This window comes from Lagopus muta, chromosome 8 (assembly GCF_023343835.1).
Source record: "Lagopus muta isolate bLagMut1 chromosome 8, bLagMut1 primary, whole genome shotgun sequence".
In the NCBI taxonomy this organism is placed as follows: Eukaryota; Metazoa; Chordata; class Aves; order Galliformes; family Phasianidae; genus Lagopus; species Lagopus muta.
This window is the reverse complement of record NC_064440.1, coordinates 35436827-35455867: the sequence shown is the minus strand read 5'-3', so window position 1 is coordinate 35455867 and position 19041 is coordinate 35436827. Positions and strand designations below refer to the sequence as shown.

The window sequence follows — 19041 nt, the reverse complement described above, 5'->3', positions numbered from 1 at the left end:
GCTCAACGCCAGCTGGCTGGTCTTGTTTAGGTTTGCCAGCTGCAAGCTGGACTTGTCTGAGCCTTTGAATCTGAACCCTGCTAGTTTCCTACTGAGCTAATAACCCATATTACAGTGGTACTGATGCAGTCTCCTTTCTGGAGGAGGGAGAGGAGCTTTCTGCATCTGTTCAAAACAAAGGCTTTGTGCTTTGATTTTGGCAATGTTGATCCTCTCTGTATTTCACAAGCTGCCCTAGGATACGCAGACTGTGAGTCCTAGGGCATGCAGACCTGAGCTAAGCCTATTCTCCCTTAAATCAGGGACTTTCCCTGTAAATGCTGCTCACATGTTTCTCATCTGACTTGCCTGTGTTTGCAACTGGTGCTGAACAGCTTTTCCACTCTATACAATCAAGTTTTACACGCAGCTTGTGCTTTCAGTGCAGGAAAATGTTTCCTTCAGTTTCTTATGTGCAGATTGGTTTGTGAAGGGTGGGGGAGGCTGCACATTCAGTCCAGCAGCAGAAGTGAGAAATCAGATTCTATGCAGGGATGGTATGAGGAAATAATGGTCAATCTGTATGTAGAGAAATGTTTAGGCATGCTCCTACACATCTGTGATACTGTAGATGTGGAGGAGCACAAGGTGTTTGTAGTAACTTCACTCCTCTGCACTTCTCATGTGTTAAAGATGCTTTTTGCAGCTATGGTGGAGTGCAGCCATAGGGATAGCACAGAGGTCTGTGTGTTCAGCAGGACCCTTGGTATAACCATAAATAGAATGGGAAGGAGTTCAAAAGTTTCCCCTACCCATAATGAATGCTTCAGCCTGGAGGGATAAAGACGTTTACCCAGAGAAGCGTGCCTGTCTGAGAGCTAGCATCTGAAGCCATAGACAGCTTGAGCTGCAGCTGGAAATCTTGCAGCAATGTGATGTGCTCCATTTCCTGCAGGACTGGCAAGACGTATTTGGAAACCAGCACTTCAGAAATGAAAATGGTAACTCATTACTTGTGCCATATCAACTGACTGGGGACATGTCCTCAGATTAGGGGAGCTGTCGGGCCACACTCATGTCCAGGAAGCACATGCATGCACCCTACAGGAAGCTTAACCTGACATCCCACACAAATTGGCTGAGCAAAGTGATCTCTGCCCTCTCTTTACTTATTTATATTTTTAGTTGACTGCATAATCTGGCCCTCTAGAAAGTCCCTTCAGGAGGTCACACAGCTGAAATAATAGCTAATGATTTTTTAAAAATGATTTGGGAGTTATTAAATACCTTCTTCTTCCTTTCCTTCCCCTCCCCCCGCCCCCCCAGTCCCTCCTTAGCAAACACTCCTGAGTCATTCCATTGGAGTGCTGGAAAAGCATCCTGATGGATGTAAAGGAAGATACTCCTCTTCACATGTTTGCATGTTGCCCCCAGAATGGTTACTGCTGAGACAAGAAAACTAGCTGAAATGAGCACTATCACAGCAACCCCAGGCACTATACAGAATTGCTGCCTTTACTTTTCTTTCCAACAGTGTATCTCCCTGCTCCAATCACTTCGCTTGTCTTCTTTGTTTCTGGCCATGGGATATGCTTACGTCCAGGAGATGGGGCTGTCAGGTTTCTCCAGTGCAAACCATTTCCATTTATTAACCAAAGGAGGAGTTGGCTTTATTGCTTTTACTGGAGCTGTGCCTGGTTACACCAGCTAGACTGTGACTGTAGCAACTGGTGGTCTGTATCTGTCTGGGGAGAATACATGCATGCACTCAGCTTTGGGGACTCCCAAAGGTGACCAGGGGATCACCTCTGATGTAATCAGCACAGTTGCACTTCTAGGAGACCTGAGTGGGGTTGAGGCCCAGGTAAGCTGTCTTATTGGCTGAGGATTGCTTCTAGGCACGAGAAGCCAAGGGGGATTCTTGTGGGCTGCCTTTCTAGGAAAGGGAGCTATGATCTGGCCTAGACACCGGAGGATTGCTTGCTCACTGCAGTAAAGGTGAAGCAGCTTTGCTCTCAGATGAGCTGGGTAAAAGCTGGAAGTACTTGGGTGCTGCTTCTGGTCTATAGCATCTCCATGTACTAAGTTCCTCTCTCTAGGGCAGGAGTAATAATGCTGCCCTGCCCATGTGGAGCAAAGGTTTGTGTTCAGGCAACTAAGCGTTCCAGTGTTCATAGAATCATAGAATGGCCTGAGTTGAAGAGGACCACAATGCTCATGTAGTTCCAACCCCCTGCTGTGTGCAGGGTCACCAACCAGCAGCCCAGGCTGCCCAGAGCCACATCCAGCCTGGCCTTGAATGCCTGCAGGGATGGGGCATCCACAGCCTCCTTGGGCAAGGAGCCTCCTACTACAGGGAGCTATTCTGGTGGGAAGTCTTTGGTTGCAGGTGCAGGGAAGTGGTGATTAATGTCTGTGGAGATGGCCTGGGGATGCTGCAGTAACAGGACATACACAGGGTATGCTCTGCACCAGCTTGTGACTTTTCCTGGAGTTCCAGTTGCACACTTAAGAACATGCAAATGTTGCTTAATCCCTCTTCATCTTGATCTTGCACATTACAGCTTAAAGAAGCTTTTCAAAGTTATTGAAAAAGCTATGAAATATCAAGAATCTCAGGCACGAGCAGAGGGTGGTATTTTCTAAACGGCTGAGGCAATTCAGTGCCTTTCCTACAAAAAAAATCAACTCTGGAGGGGCCCTACACTTCTTAACCTCACCTTCCAGTTCCAGTCTGTCCATCAGAGTATGTTACTTCCCTAATAACAGAGCAGAGGAAAGTGATAGTGGCAATCTGAAGGCCGAGTTCTATTGGGTGCTCTGGTGCAGAGTGGGCACCTGCACACAGTGAGGATGAAATAATTTTTTCATGCTCCAGCTTGTGTTTGGCCATGTTAGTCCTTTCCTTTGCTGACAAGACATCACAGCCTATGTAGCGAGGCAGCAATCTGCTCTGGGAGCAGGCTCTTCATGTTAGCTTGCTCTCTGCTCAGTCTCAGCCTCCCTCTGTGACACAGCCCAGTCCAAGCAGCTCTTTTTTCCCCTCGGCTCATTCTTGGTCCCCAGGGCCTCCTGCTTCCTCTGCTCAAGGCCTCCCAGGCTCCTCCTGCCCTGCTGCTCCCTCAGCTCTCCTTGCTCCATCACTTGCTGTGGCCAAGATGAGAGCAGAGGAGATGAGAGCAGAGGAGATGAGCCCCATTCTCATTTCACATTCCCCCGCCTTTGCTTCGTGTTGTTCCTTTACCCAGTTTTGGGCTCTTTGCTGGTGCTTAGGTTCAATACCAGCGACACATATGTGAGCACACAGGCTCCAGCAGCTCTCTGTAACCTCACTGATTGCACTTCCTAATGATCCTCCCTCCCAAAAACAGCACGAAATCCTCCCCCTTGTGTGGTGAGTCCCACCTCAGAGGAAGCTGACAACAGCTCACTGGAACCTAATGCTCCGGGAATGGCTCCCATCCCACCACCACTGTCACATGCTCTGATTACACTGCAAAAAGGTGAAGGTCTTTCCTGAGATCTCACTGCATTTTTCAAGAAGGGCTGCAGCAAGAGAGAGAATCCCACAAGTTTTGTGCCCACTTGTTGTAGACAAATACCACTGTCTGAGGATCTACATCAAAAGGTAGAAAAGGAAAAAGATAGGGAAGGGAGGGTCAGAAATGCATCTCTGAAAATGCCCACAATTTAGGAACACTCCTGGCTCAATAACATCTGGTATGCAACCTGCTTTCCTTTCTGCACCAGAAACCTCTCTTGCCGTTACCACATCAAATCTTAGCTTTTCCTTATTGGCATTTTCTTGAAGTCTCCTGCTGACCAAAATGGTCCTTTTTGAATGCATCTCCATTTCCACACAGTCTTAGGTGATTTGCAAACCACAGCGCAGCATCCTCTGACTTACAGCACATCTCAGTACTTAAGGAAAGTCTGATTTATGCTACAAATGCTTGCTCATCAGTTTTCATTTAGATCACTTCAACTGTTGGGACTATAAAGCCCTCTTAGTTCCCTTGGTGACTCTGCATGGCTTTGCAGCAATTCTGCTTTAACCGAGTCCTCGGGATGGCTCTGGCCCAAATGAACTCCTCAATATCATTGTGTAGAATTCTCCTGATGGTACCCTGAGATCAGCAGATGCTGGCCTTTCTCTTAACTCCCACTCAGTGCCTCAAATCCCAGGGAATGCTCTCCTTCCGCTGATACACCCTGTGCTTTAAAGGCAGAAATAGAGACATTCAGCATGATTGCAGGGGTTTGCATGGTTCAGCTGTCTTCAGTATTTTTGCAGGGCTTCCCATAGCTGAGGTAAGGGCACCTCAGTGCACACATGGCCTTCTGCAGAGCTTCGTCGACACCAGAGCACACACATCCTGCATGCACAGTAAGACCTCTGCTCTGCCTGCAGAGCAGCTAATTCTCTGGTAGGTCGGTCAGCCTGCATGCTACGCCTGTTTGCAATTATGCAGCAAGTTTTTTTCCTGAATTACACACCTCAGACATGTTTTACATTCAACCTAGGCTTCCAGACCCCCGGAAAGAAACAACTAAACTGCCAGTGGGCAGATAATTTGAGACTGTACTGGATGTTCCTCATTGAGTCCATGCAGCTGCAGGTGCAAACTGCTCTCCCCTACAGAGTGGGTGCCCTTGCCTCTTGGACTGAAGTTTTATGACTGTCTTCAGCAGAAGCATAGTTTGGACTGTATTTCGTTTTCTTTTGTTCCCCGTTGTGCCCTAAACTTCAAGCCCAGCAGTCTCCTATGCTCGTTTGGGACATGGCTGCTTGTGTCTGCTGCTCTCTGCGGCCTGGAACCATTCCCAGGGAGCAGCACAGTCTTCATCCACTGCGTTCTTCATTATCAGCTCAGCTAATGCATGTGCCTCTCTGCCTTCTGCGTCTGCTCCTCTTTCTTTTTTTATCCCCTCATCTGTAGGTCACTCATTCGGGTCACTTTCTTTTTGCTACTAACCCCACCACAGATTGTTGGTTTTCTGACTCTGGTGAGGGTATTTTTGTTCTCATTTATTTGTTCGACTGGCCAGGATGCAAAAGGTTAAACATTTTGGAGAACTTTGTTCTGTATTTACTGCTGAGGTAGGTTTCTAAATCAACAGTAGGTCGCGTATTGGAGTGACTCACAGCGCTGCTTAACCTCTTTACTTCCGTTTTGTCCCTTTCTAAATCTGAAGAGCACATCTGCAATTTAGATCTCTGAGCGAGGAGCTGTGAAATGCATACAAATTGCTGTAGATAGGCTTCTCAGAAGGGCCCCAGTGCAGAGCCATTTTCCATTTGGCAGCAGTTGGGTCCCCCTGGGATGCAAAAAAGCACCTAAAAATACAAGGGAGTGGATGGATAATCCATGCAGAGAGGAGGACGAGCTGCTGGGGGCACGGGGCGGGCAGCAGTGCTGAACCCGGGGCTTGGCCCCAATGGAATCAGAGTGTTGCTTTGTGCAGGTCCCTTCCCTGTCTACACACTGCATCCAGAGCTCCTGTCTTGTAGGGGGGGTTACAAGGCTGGCAGGCAGCAGAGGCAATAGAAGCATTAGCATTGCTTTGCAGAGGGGGAAATGCAGGCATCAAGCATTAACAAAAAATTACACAGGCAAATTGTATCTGAACCAAGAATAGGTTTGACTTTTACTCTTGATGACCAGAGCCCAACCACCTTGTGGCACTTGAGGCACAGATGTGCACAGCTCACACCAAAAGCTGCATCACAAAATGGGCTAGAGCCAGAGCAGATGGGTGAGAGGGCTCCTTCACCCACTTGCATCTCTGTAATCCACTGTCTAGTGGGACACCCTCTCTACCTGCAGCTGAGCATAGGGTTACAGGCACAACCTTCAGCTGCAAGCCTCTGGAGGAGTTTTCCTGGTGTTCAGATCACAAATTGCAACACCTAGCATGCCACAGATTTTCACTAAAGGAAGTATTGTACAGCAGGGCCAGTCCAGAGCAATCTTTCAAAATATTGGTTATTTATCGATGCGGATGTCTATAATAAAGAACTGGATAAACCCATAGTTGTTTTGTCTGGAGCAGGTCTTAAATCTCCTATTGAGAGGATGGTACAGACTTTATAGCATACGTAGAAAAACATACCAGTGCTATAGAAATAATGAGGTTTTTAACAACACCAACAGAAACGCAGATTTTCTATATAGGAAGAGTGCATTAAAGAGCCTGAGTGCTAACTGGTTGGTACACAACAAAAACGTTACTCCCAAGAGTGTGAGCTACAGCATTTGCAGCACAGCTTGTCTGTGCCTGCTGCGCTGATCCACCAAATGCCTTTGAACAGAAGCTTCTATGCATTGTCAGCAAACACTGCTCTGAGCATCCCCTTGCAAGGCAAAACGTTTCACGCCGAGTTGCACGGCTGGGAAAGCAGCAAACAGCCTCTGGTGCCATTTGGTACCCTGACCCTGAGCTAAACAGCCTACAGGACTGCACTATAGGACTGCACTGATGCCTGCTGCAGTGTCCTCATCGCTTTGCAAGGTGAGGATGCCTCTGGTTTGCTCTCTGTTAGGTGTGCCCGTGGAATGCAATCCGTGGTCCACCTTGCTCTTTCATGCAGTGCATCCTGCCCTCTAGTGCCAGCAGACGCTGAGCCAGCAAGGAACCGGGGGCTGTGCTGTTCACCTGTGCTATCACACACCTCTCTGAGCCTGGGAAGCCGCTGCCCATGCAGCAAGTAGTTGGTTGGTCTCCGTACATCACCGAATTTGTGTAACCAATTGGGCACCCCGTGTCCCTCTGCCCATTCCCAACACAGCAGGGAGGATGCTTGGCATGGCACGGTGTGGGTAGGGCTGTGGGCACAGATTCTGGAGGTGTTTTCAAGGAAAATGGGTTTTTAATGGCAGCAAAAGCACACGTGGCAGGCTTCTGTGAAAGGCAGCTTTGGAAGCCAGGATGTTGTTTGACCATGACCTAAAAATCTTAAACGCCACGTTGTGAATGGATAGAGCAGGGATACCTTGAAATAGGTCTCTTGCTTTAGCCCTGACGAAAGAACAGCTTTCTGTTTCTGTTTGAAAAGAAATCTGAGAGTGGTCCATCACATTATGTGTGGAGGTTTCACCCACAACGATGCTCCGTGTCCTCTCCCAAGTCCCCTTCCATCGCATTAACTTCAACACCCCATCCAGGAAACACTTCAAGATTTGTAATGCATCAAAGCCACCAGTTAAGAACCTGTGCTGGGGCACCTGCTCCCAAACACAGAGCCATGCATCACAGGGTGGAACCCCCTCTGGGTTTTGCTCCATTTCCTGGGTTGTTTTGAGCCATCAAGACGGCCCTGGTGAGGGAGCACTGCTGCAGCCACGCGGAGTTTTTGTGCACGAGCAGAAAGCGGAAAAAGTTTGGTGTTAAGTGTCTCTCCTCCTCCCCTGTCCCATTGCTTTGGAGCCGACACTCGCCCTCAGATGCTGGGTTTTGGGGGAAGGAAAAAAGAGAAGAAAACAAAGCAGCACGCCTGAGAGGTCACCCATAGTTTTCCTCTGATGCACGGCGAGGCGCGAGCGCTCACGTAGCTGTTAGGGTGGGTTTGTTTCTTTAAGGTGTCTCCCAAAGGGAGGATCAGTGCAATGCAATGTGGCAGCTATGGTAACTCCTCTTGGCTTTCAGCACAGCTCGCGCTGATCGCACAACTTGCTAGGGAAGAAGGTACAGCTGTCCAGGCCTTGGCAGCAATCCTTACCCTCTGCTTGCTGCCAAATATCATTTTTCTTTCTTTTTTTTTTTTTTTTTCTTTTCTTTTGGTTAATTTGCTGTTTCCTAACTAAATGGAAATCGGAGGGGCAGCTTCATCTGCCCTCTCAGCCCCCTCTGATGTCTTCTGGACCCAGAAGACTGCGGGAAGGGTTGTGTGGAGGTGCTCCTGGGAAAGTCTCTGGGTGTTTCCTCAGTCTGAACCTGTGGTGTGGAGTGGCAGAAACAGCCAAAAAACCCTCATTCTGAAACATTTAACATGTGTATAATTTTAAGACTGTGCCCAAAACATATAAGAGCTGATGGGCAAAGTGGTCAGTGCAACCTAAGAGTAATTCCAAGGGGCAGGCTCTCTAAAAAAGAGGGTTTTTTATTTAAAACAAAACAAAACAAAACAGCCAAGTGTTGCTAAAGCTGTGTGTGAGAAGTCATATGGCAGCATCTAAACGACAGATTAGGGTCAAACTGCGCCGGGGAGCAAACGCACCACAGCTGACTCACACAAATGGGTGAAGTTATGGTGCTGGGAAACACCACAGTGTGCACACGTGTTGAATTATCACAAGAAATGTTGGTCTCTAGGTTGTTAGCATTTCCAAGGGGAACACTGGATAGGATCATCCTGAGCATCTTTTCTCTTGAGGTTCCAAACCGGCTGGTCTGAGCCACCTCTATGCTCCAAAATTTAGGGGTGATCCTGTGTCTTCTCTATGGGGAAGGTGGTTAGAAAGCAAATGCTCAGCTGTGCTCCAGCAATGAGTGTTTCAGATACAAACAGTACAAAAGAAGTTATTTAGTGCTGGTAGTATCAGGCACTTCGTAGACAGCCCTTCTAGTGGTGAAGGATGAAAACCCTCTCGCAAAACATCTGCTTGTTCGGCACAGAAAACCCCACCGAGTGGGATGAGCGCAGAGATGCCTGAAGCATCACACTTCCAATGACAGATAGCAAAATGGACTCGGCAGAATGCTCCTGTTATCTACTGTGTCAAAATAGACATGAAAGTATTGTATGAGTACTCTGTTTTTTGTTACGATGCTTGCATTCAGTCGGGAGCCATTGCAGAGGATGCCTGCTCTTCCCACAGCACCTCCGAGCGCCTTGGCAAGAAGTGGCAATACTCTCTCAACTTGGCCCTTTGCTTCTTAATAGCATTCCTACCATTTTCCTATCTTCAGTCTCCTATGCGTGTGCATGTGGTTGATGCAGATCCTGCTGCCAGATTAATTTCATTAAGGAGCTAATCAGTGCAGGAGAAAACAAGCCAGGTGCAGAAAATGGCCATGCTGGGCAGCAGGGATGCCGGGGAGCCCTGACCCACAGTGAGTCCAGCTTCCTGCACAACAACCTCCCCCCGCTCCCTCCCACCCCCCGAATTCTGAGCTTTATTTAAGCTTGAGCACCAAAGTGTGATTTTTAAGGCAGCCCACACAGCTTAAACCAAAGGTATAATCACATAAATTACTTCCTGTGGGGTTTTGTGTTTTTTTTTTTTGATGGCTGAATTCATCCCAGAACTAATTTGTATGTTCTAAAGCCCGCGCTTGGCGTGTCTGGTATCTCCTAAAGGAAATGGCAAAGCTGCTTCTTGCGGGTGACAGTTAACAAAGCAAAACTATCTTATTAGGAATTCAATTAAAGCTAGCACAGGCTTACTGGATCTCTTCCAGCAAGTATATATCATGCTGAACCAGCCCACATCTGTCTCTTTTTTCACCTCTTTTTCTGTTTTCCAAGCTGTGGTTAAAAGATGGAAAGGAGAAGAAGATGGGAGGAGAAGGAAGGGGGAGGGAGAGGAGGGATGGTCGCTCATTTCCAGCTCACCCTATGGCATTCTGCAAAGAGATTGTTTTCTTTTCAATGTCTGATGGCTTTGCAAGCAATGCAGGACAGGGTCTGCCTCGCTGCTGCCTTCCTGAACAAAATGTGAGTGCATTCCAAGATGCCAAAGTGTGGAAGCCAAAAAGTAATCCCAAATTATGCGATGCGATGGCTGTAAACCACTTTGAAACCCAGATTTAACAGTGGGACTTCAAGAGTCGTCGCTTGTTAATATTTCTATTAGGAGACTGTATAGGGGGTACTGCCTTCCTGCAGGGAAGGAGTCCCATTCATACCCTGCTGGGCGCTCCCATTCACCTGGTGCTGCTTCCCATGATGTAACAGCTCAGGGTGACAGATTGTGGAAAAAAATCACTGAGAGTTCCCTGTTTTAACCAGTCTCCCTGCGATGAAAGCCCTGCTTTAGCACAAGAAGGCGGCGCATCTCAGAGAGCCAGAACAGCACCCACTTCTTACAGTGAAAATGTGACCCAGCAGTGACTGGGAGAATGGGCAGAGCCCAGCAAAGACAAGGCTGTGTGAGGGAGGCACTGGAATAAGAGTTTATCCAGGTTGGGTTAGCATGGAAGCGGTTACAGAGACGAGGATGGGGTAAGGGCTGCCATGCCGTGATTTATTGGCTGGCTGAGTTAATTTGTTGTTTGTGTATGATTAGTTGTCGCTGCTGAGTGGTCATCTTCTACAGCTACAAATCTAATTAAATGCCGGGGTGCCTAGGGTATTTTTTTCCCTTTTTTTTTTTTTTTTTTTTCCCCAACAAATATTTCTACTGTTTTAATTCTCAAGAACTAATCATTAATTAGAATGATGGTGCTGGCATCCAGCTGGAGGACTTGCTGGTTTTTCCTCACTTCCAGATCCGCCAAAGAAGTAAACCATGAGTGCTGGTGCTTAGGGCCCCTAGCAGTGACACTGAGATCTCTGATGGCATCGCCCGCTGTGCACAGCAGCTCAGAACCTGGCCCAGGGTGGTTTTCGTGGCACAGAAGGTTTTGGATCAGCTTTTTCCCCCTAATCTTCTGCAAAGATTGGAAAAAACAGTGCCCAAAATTGTGTGCTCCCCCCGAGCGGCGGCAGTAATTTCCTGGCTGTGTGTAGAGCTCGCTCTGTGCTCTGCTTTGTGGTGGTGCTCCCCAACATGCTCCCCAACCAGGCTATTCCTACTGCTTCACAGCATGACATAAATGCAGGAGATTTCAGGCTCAGAGATGTACTGAATCACGTGGAAATGTTTCCCAGGCTGAAGCTATAAAAATAATTACGTTGCTAGCAGGAAGAAGTGACAAGAAATGTCCCCAAAAGAGATTTAATCTGGGGCCACAGGATCTGTCTCATCGCTGCTGCGATTCACAAGTCTGATGTATTACCACCACCACTATGAAACAAGCCCGGCAAACACCGAAAGGGGAATGCAAAGCGAGGTATTCAGAAAGCATTGCAATCCTTTTGTTTTAACGATGAAGCTCTGTCTGCTCTTAACACCAGAGATACTCTGCGCAAAGTGAGGACAACTGATTTGGAGACAAACGAGGACCACTTTGCAGCAACGCATGCCTTTTCTGCTTCCTCAGTGACCCTTCAAGGCACATCTCTCCTAATGAGACGGACAGCACCGCAGTGGCTCGAGTGGATTAAATTAAAATCTGCCTTTACTGCTCCTCGTAGCAATCCTTCAGTTTTAATCCAACACATCTCTCCTCTGCGCCTGTTTCTAACTCCTTATGATCATTAATTAATTTATGTGGCTGGTTTGCCTTCGCGTGCCTGCTCAATGGAGGATTTTCCTCACATCCTCTCTTTCCTGGGGCTCTGAATTCGAGCGCTTTCTGGCTGACTGCTGTGTGTTTGCTGTTCGCTGCCCGACAGATTTATTCTTTCCCAAGAAATGACACGAACGTAAACAGAAGACCCAAAATGCATTTTGCTGAGCTTTTAAATGCACTGAGATAAAAAAAAAAAAAAAAAAAAAAAAAAAAAAAAAAAAAGACCCAGACCACTTTAAACCTATCAATGTAAATACCAAACTTTACAATCTTTCCCGTCAAGGAAATATATTTACATTTTCTAAGGATGCTTATAAAAAAAAAATAGGGCTTTTGGGACAAAAAGGGCTTAGTTCCAGTGTCACAGCACCCCCAGCTAACTGTCCTGCTCTCATAAACCATAGAATGAGCTTGTTCCCAAGGCCAGCAGAGATAACATCTGTTTGCTTCTTTAAGGACGAAACGAAATAGGATGCTCGCGTTTAATACATTTTATAAACAGCAGTGGAAATCTGCAAGAGCACCAGTACCAGGCATGTGCTATCTGTGGATTCCCCAAAGCAGACTGATGGCAAAGGTGCTGTGGCTGCAAGTGTCAGCCCAGGGATGGCAAAGTGCTCACGGGCTCTGAGGGGAAGGGAGGGCTGATGGCAGGGTCCCCTTGCCCACAAGTGTGTGGGCTCTGCACTTTGCTGATACTCCCCAACACCCAACTGGACACGATTTTTCCTACCAAGTGGAATAATGGGAAACCTACTTTCTTTTTTCTTTTTTTTTTTTTCTTTCTTTGATGGTTTATAGCATTATGGGCTTTCCAAGGGGAAAGGAAAATTGGATGCAGGGAAAGGACACAGGTGCTGGCAGTGAGGGAAGGTGGGCAGGGAGGCTCACCAAGTCCCAAGCTTTGGACATCTGCTGAAACATCCCACTACCTATGCAGTGATTGAAGGGCAGAGCTGCGCCTGCTTCTCTTGAAACTACCAGAGCTGCCTGTAATTAGGGCCAGCAAGCAGGAAAACCTCTTCTGGCACCGCAGTGAGCAGCACGAACCTACTGGCACTGGCAGCGGCCAGGTGGCATTATATCAGTTCCCAGGACTCTGATTTTCTAATCAAATATCTCCTCTGATCTTTGCAGCCGGATGACCGCCTCTTCCAGGACTGAGTCTTTCCTCTCCTACGTCTCTCAAACCCACCGAGATGGAGGGTGGCAGAACGGGGCTCACTAACGGATGCCACACTCTTCAGTCCCCAGGAGCGGCTCCCAAACTCAGACAGCCATTTCTTACACTTTCTGCCATCCCCTGTTGTCCCTAAAAATACCTCTGCTCAGGACAGGCACATGCAACAGACTATGCCACGCTACCCGGCTTTCTGAAGCATTTCTTGAGGATCTCATCAGGGCTTTTTATGCTGGCGGACATAATTTTTTGTCACCATAGAGGACAGAATTTGACACCGCACCGCACTACACCAGGCCATTTGTCAACAGTGTTTTCAACAGTTCAACCACACGCGTGTGCACGCATACACAGACACAGGGAAGAAGGCTCACGGGGAGCTGGGGGGCTCGGGGCGGCCATCACCCCCCCCCAGACGTCCAAGTGCTGAGCAAAATCCACTGCTCACCACCAAGATGGGAGTGGGGAAGGCATCGAGTGTCAATTGACCCCAAAGAAAGCAAAAACGCTGTGGGATTTGGGTTGACAACGCAGGTTTTCAAAGCAGCCCAGAAATGTCTCTCCCCATTTCTTTTATGCAGGGACACAGTCTCTGAGCATCTGCATACAAAGCCCGCCTTGTCAGAGCGTTGTTAACAACATTTGCACTGACAAGGAGTCTGAAGTGGGGGTAGAAAAACTCAGGGTTTGCCACTAATGCATTGAACGATGGAGAGGAATGGATATATATTAGATAATAGGTTTAAAAAAAGCCATTGGCTAATGGCAGCACATCGTTTAGGAAACAACAGAATTAATGCATTGTTCCATCACAGCACTTTAGTATTCAGCCAATCTAAACTGCTGAAGAAATATGTGTTTGGGACATTTTACATCTGTTTTTGACAAGGAGCCTGGGTTTTGCGTATGTTTTGTTAATCTATTTGCTGAAGCCCTTTTAGCCAGATTAGCATGGGAAAAGACACTCAGTTTTACAAACAGAGAGCTTGCACTTCTTAAAAGTGACTGGCTTAGGCTTCTCGCAGCTGAAATCGGGGCACAGCAACGCAAAAATAGCAACACTTGTAATAGAACCACGACAGCAGCGTTACCTGCTTAAGCAAAGCCAAACAACAGGCAGGGCAAAATGTGCAATGGGCAGAGCAACTCTTTTTCAGCCTGACATTTTGGAGGTCTCTGTGTGAGCGAGGAGGAACTTTAATTACAGCCCCGAAAGACAGGCTGCGTCGGGGCGCGAGGGAAGCGCCTGCTTGAAGTGGTTTTTAAAATGGTTTCAACCCTTTTGCACCACCCGTAAGCCCTGCTTGAGCCCTTTTCCAAATAACATCCCATGGCTGCGTCAGGATTTTAAATCAGCCACTGATCACCGCTAAAACAAAATGGGTTTGCCTTGAAAACCTTGCCCAGTGGGCTGGTGGGGTAAGGCTTTCCTCCCGTCTTCGAGGAGCTGCTTCTCCAAAGGGTGAAATTATTGTATTTCGCATCACCACGTTGCAGGGGGTAAACTTCCCTTTGGAGCTGCCTGCATCCTGCAGCAGCAAGCAGCATGTGCTGGGCAGAGTGAGATAGCAGCTCTGCTTCATGTACCGAGCCCCGGGCAGCGGCGGCCCCGCGCAGAGCGGCTGACACAACGCAGAGCTGCTCGCCTTAATTAGCTTGGGATGAGAGCGTAATTAAGAGCTGTTTGGTTTTGCTTTCCTTTCTGTTCATTCCTCCCCAAATATTACAAAGGCGACATAAAGAGGAAGAGGTTTTCTCGTCGTGGAAAACGATGAGGAAGAGTTTAGTTCCGAGAGTAAATCAGAAACTACGCTCCAGCCAACAAAAGCCCAACACCAACCTCTGTTTGACCGGCACTTTGAGGAAGGGAAACTGAACCAGATGAAAATTTCCCCAGGACTCCTCTATCTTTGTTTGAGTTTATTGAGGAAGGGGGAAGGGGCCCGGGGGCAGCCGACATCTGCAGCTCGTTTCTCTTAAGAAAAACCCAACCTGGGGTGCAGCGGGACGAACTCGTCGCCCAGCCCCAGCAGGGTCCTGCGGAACACCTCGTGCCCCCAACACAGGGAGGATGCAACCAACCCAGGGTGCCTGGGGCGCAGCCACCCTCCGTGTGCTGCAGCAGCTGGTTCGGATCCCCTTGTCAGCCTGTCTTCCAACCCTTCCCCAAAGCAGCCGCATTCAGGCAAACCTCATGCAGCGATGCTTCCCCCCTTCATTGCCCCCCACCCTCACGGAGCAGCGAGACAACAATTTTCCCAACAACAACTTGCCATGTATTTGATAGTTTGCCCACACGGAACTTTCTCAAATTCCCACGGGTTTGGCCCCTCCATCCTCACGTTCCCATCCCAGTGTCCCCTCGCCTGCCAGCCCCGCGGTTCCTTACCCTTTGGCGGCTGTGCTGGCCTCGCTCCGGCGGTGGCTAGTGTGAGGCCGACATGGACCATGCACCCTCCATCCTCCAGACTGAGAAGGCATAACTCAGCCTCTCGTGAGCCACGTAACTGCAGCTCGTCATCTTACTGTCCATCTCGTCGCTCTGTAGCACCTGGTAGAGGAAGTCTATATACCGCGCCGCGAGCTTGAGGGTCTGGATTTTACTGAGTTTGTCAGAGGGCAACGTGGGGATGATTTTCCTCAGGGCGGCAAAAGCTTCGTTGAGCGACTGAGTCCTCTGCCTCTCTCTGACATTGGCCAGGATCCTCTGGCTCTGCAGTTCTTCATAAGACTGGGAGCTGGGACTGGACTTTTTTCCCCTCTTCCCTGGGTTGGGGCTGCCATCTTCGCTGGACTTCTTACTGTATCTTCTCTTCCTGCCAAATCTCTTTGGCTGCCTTTCCAGCTCCTCTTCACTGGTCCCCAAGCTATCCACAGGGGAAACAGGAGAACTGGAGCTTTCTTCCATGCTTTCTGCAAGAAGGGGAGGGGAAGAGCCTTTCCCCCCCTCCTTATGTTATGTGAGTGTGTGTGTCTTAAATGTGCTTTAAATTCCTGAGACAGATCCTTTGGAAAAACAGGAGGATTTTTTTTTTTTTTTTTGCTGACCAAACGTTTTCCAGGTTGCTTGAAGGGCTCTTATTTCAAGGACGGAGTTGTGCAAAAAATTGAGGTCTTGGAGAGAGGAAGTTATTCTAACTTTTTGGAAACTTTAGCTGAGCTCAGTTGCTAAATAGTTGTCAGAAGTGAGGGAGGTGCGGGGCTCCCTTCTGATTGGCCGGCCAGGTCAGTGGGAGGAAAGCTTTTCCCCTGCTAAACTTTCACAGTTTTATGTTACACTTAACTAAAATCTTGGGAAAGCACCTCGAATAAAAGATAACTCGCGACCACCCCCCACCCCTGCCCTGTGAGATACTCACTGTGCCACAGGGTTGGGGAGCACCCCACAAACATGGGGATTTGGGGGAGGATCCCCAGTCCCACTGCACCGTGCTTTGTTCAAGTTCCTCTGCCCCCTTTCCCTGTGTGCTCCCCAGGTTCCCACACAGAGCAAGAACCCCCAGTTTTGCTCCCTGTGCTCTGGGGACAACTTTTATGCCCTAACATATGGGGGGATCTGTCCGCATGCCCCACGGGGGACACCAGGAGGACACTGGGAGGGGAGAGGGTTGGGTGCAATGCCTACACTTTGGGGGACTTTGGAAGACCATTCTGCACCATCAAGAAGCAGGCACTGGCTTGTGGAACACCCTGCATCGCACGCCCTGGACAGGCAGCCGCCCGCCTGCCGTGGCTCTCCCCACATTTCTCCCCATTCCTCTACTCATAGCCCTTTTTGGGAAGCGAGTGCTGCAGAACCTCGGAGGACATCTTTTCCTACAGCCTACCCCACAGCTGAAATTGTGGCATCCAGAGTATATACATCATGGCGGGGGGGGGGGGGGGTGTCTGTCTTTCTGATGCATTGAACAGAAGATGAAGATCTATTTTTTCTCTCCAGCACACTGGGGAAAATGTGGGAAAACTACACTTGCTTCTGTGGAGGCACATTCGGATTTGGACCTCTGATTCCAGCTAAAGCCCAGATTGCAGGAACAGATGCATTCCTGAGCAGCAAAAATCGTGTGTTCGATACGGCACCGGAAAATAAAATAAATTCGGAAGAAAAAAAAAGAAAAGAAAAACAAAAGAAACTCGTAAAATGTAGATGTTGTATCAGAAGAATTAGTTTGGAGTAGATTTCTTTGTGGAGTTTTCCAGTAGGTATCAACACTCATTAATGGAAAAAATAATGTCTGGTTTGATTGGAAAGTGTTCTTTGGTCGGAGAAGGAATTTTGGCTTGCCTGGGGCTGACTCCACTACTGGTAGGTAATGTTTATAGTGGAAAGACTTCCCCAGGCAGCCCCTGGGGAGAGCCTGTGTTTGCTTTCAAAAGGAAAGGTTTTCAGGTGCAGCACAGAAGTCGGAAAGCAAGGCAGTTCAGCAAATAGATTTTTAATCCAATTTAAGACTCTGCTGGGTCAGGCAGGACGGTGCCTCCACTCACACCCCAAAGCCAGGCTTTGAGAAGGGCTCGGTGCTTGCGGACGTGTCCAAGGGTTGGTCACTTCTCTGCAGTCGTGACCTGGAGGTCTGTGGGCAGACGCAGCTCTCGGCTGAGTCAGGGCAAATGGCATTTGTGCTGGGAAAGCTGAGCGGCAGCCCAGTGTGTGAAATAAACTACAGTCGATGCCGTGGTCCCAGTAAGAACGTCCTGGTGATAACTGTGCCTTGCAGGGCAAAGAACTGCTAGTAAGTGGTGCTCAGTTTGGAGGTATTTAGAAGTCTTCTGAGTGCTTGGGATCATTTGCAAATATTAAGAGTATACATCACACAAAGAGCCAGGGAAATCGTCACCGAAGTATGGAGGGGCACCTCCGCCTTCCAACACAAAAGGCAGGGTTTTCTGAGCAAGTAGGTTTCTTACCAGTGACTCTTAGTTCCTCTGGGGATGGGGGACAGAAGGGTTTTGGGGCAGACTGCGGGGTTGTACCCCAAAACGCGTACTTCGCAGCTTGCATAACCATTTCACCCTGGTGACAGCCAGCTCCTGGGCACCACACTTTGGGCTTCGGGCTGCAGTACTGCTCCTTGTGCTCTCATCTGTGCCCCTCCAGGCTGCTTCCAGTGCAGAGTGAGCGAAAGAGGCCCCATGCTCCTCCGCATCCTGCACGCCACGGCTGCATTAAATAAATACACAGCAGCCCCAGCCCCCTGCCTGGCTCCTGCGAACAACCCGAAGGACTGCTTGCATGAGAAAGCAAGGCAGGATTTCTCCCTAAGGGGGCAAAGCCTCTAAATGTGCAAAGCTTTTTAGTATCCAAAGGACTTCACTAGGACAAATTTATGGTGAAATGTTGTTGTGTTGTAATTACAGGTCTGCAAGCCCGGCTCCAGCTAGCATTGCTCCAGAACTGCTGTGGATGTGTGTTCTCTTTACGTCTGCCCTGTAGCAGCACTTAGTGCCAGAGCTAGGAGTGGTGTTGACAACACTGCAAGGATGTTTCCTTGGAGCAGACCAAAGCCACGGTCTGCATGGGCACAGAGCCGGGGGAAGCGTGAGGAAGGAAGAATCAGAGGGACTTGTGGCACAGTCCCATGGTATGAGGGTACCTCTGGGGGAAGAGGATGGTGGATGCTTCAACACGGAAGAAAAGAGTTACAGAATTAAAACTACATTATAAGAAGTAGGCAGCTTTGGTGAACGTTTAACACTTTGTTTAAACAGTGACATCCACTGTGATGCTGCTACAGCTCCACTAGCTTGCTCCTAAAGGAGAACTGTGAATACAGACTGGGCTTTAGGGAAAGTGCTTATTCCCCATATAAAGGCTGTGGTCCAGGCTATCCCAACAGCAGGGCTTGGTCAGCAAATCACCCTTCATCCCCTCCCCACGGCAGAGGAGAGTACCTGGATTTTCCTGCTGTTCCTACCTGCAAATTGCAAGCAGCATTGCATGGCCCTGCTGCAGCCAGGCCTACTTAAGCTGTTTTTTTCTCTCTTCTTGGATGTGACTTAGAAACGGTGTAATTCCTTGATGCTTGTGCAGCCAGTAAATGTGACCTGGGGCAGGCATCTTCCCCGTGCTGTCATTGCACAAGGGCAGCCGTGTTTCATCTTGTACTTCTGCTTCTTGACTTAGTTTCCTTATTGTTGTGCTGCAGCAGTGGCTAGGTACAGTGGATGGACGCTCCCCAAAGCACAAACACCGCAGTGACAAGTTTATAATCAAAAGCAAAGAAGCAAAAGAACAGCAGAGATAAGAGGCAGGAGGTAAGGAGTGTGAGGCTTTAGGGATAAGGCTGTGGAGCAGAGCACAGTTTCAAAGTAATTGGATCCGCTAATGTTGGAGTTTTGTGCAGGAATGTACATCTGTTTCTGAACTGTTACCAGCTGATGTGCCCGTTCTTTCTTTCTGCTTTCTCGGATATAAAACCCCTAAGCAGCAGATCGGCATACAGGGGTGAAGGAGAGGCTGACCTGGGCCCAGAAAATAGAAGGAGAAGGACATGCACAAGTACCAAGGGGTTGTACATCTCCTAGTTTCCATCCCCTTATGAAGC

General features: G+C 48.6%; 1 protein-coding gene across 2 annotated transcripts in view; it reads right to left on the bottom strand.

Moving 5' to 3' along the window:
• The window catches only part of TWIST2 (twist family bHLH transcription factor 2), a 29817-nt gene extending 14193 nt beyond the window's left edge, over positions 1 to 15624 (bottom strand). For both annotated transcript variants that reach the window (XM_048953294.1, XM_048953297.1), the window contains exon 1: positions 14886 to 15624. In XM_048953294.1, coding sequence (XP_048809251.1) covers positions 14922 to 15404 — 483 coding nt within the window. In that variant the 5' untranslated portion in view covers positions 15405 to 15624 and the 3' untranslated portion in view covers positions 14886 to 14921. The remainder of the gene's footprint in view (positions 1 to 14885) is intronic.
• Positions 15625 to 19041: the final 3417 nt, after the last annotated feature.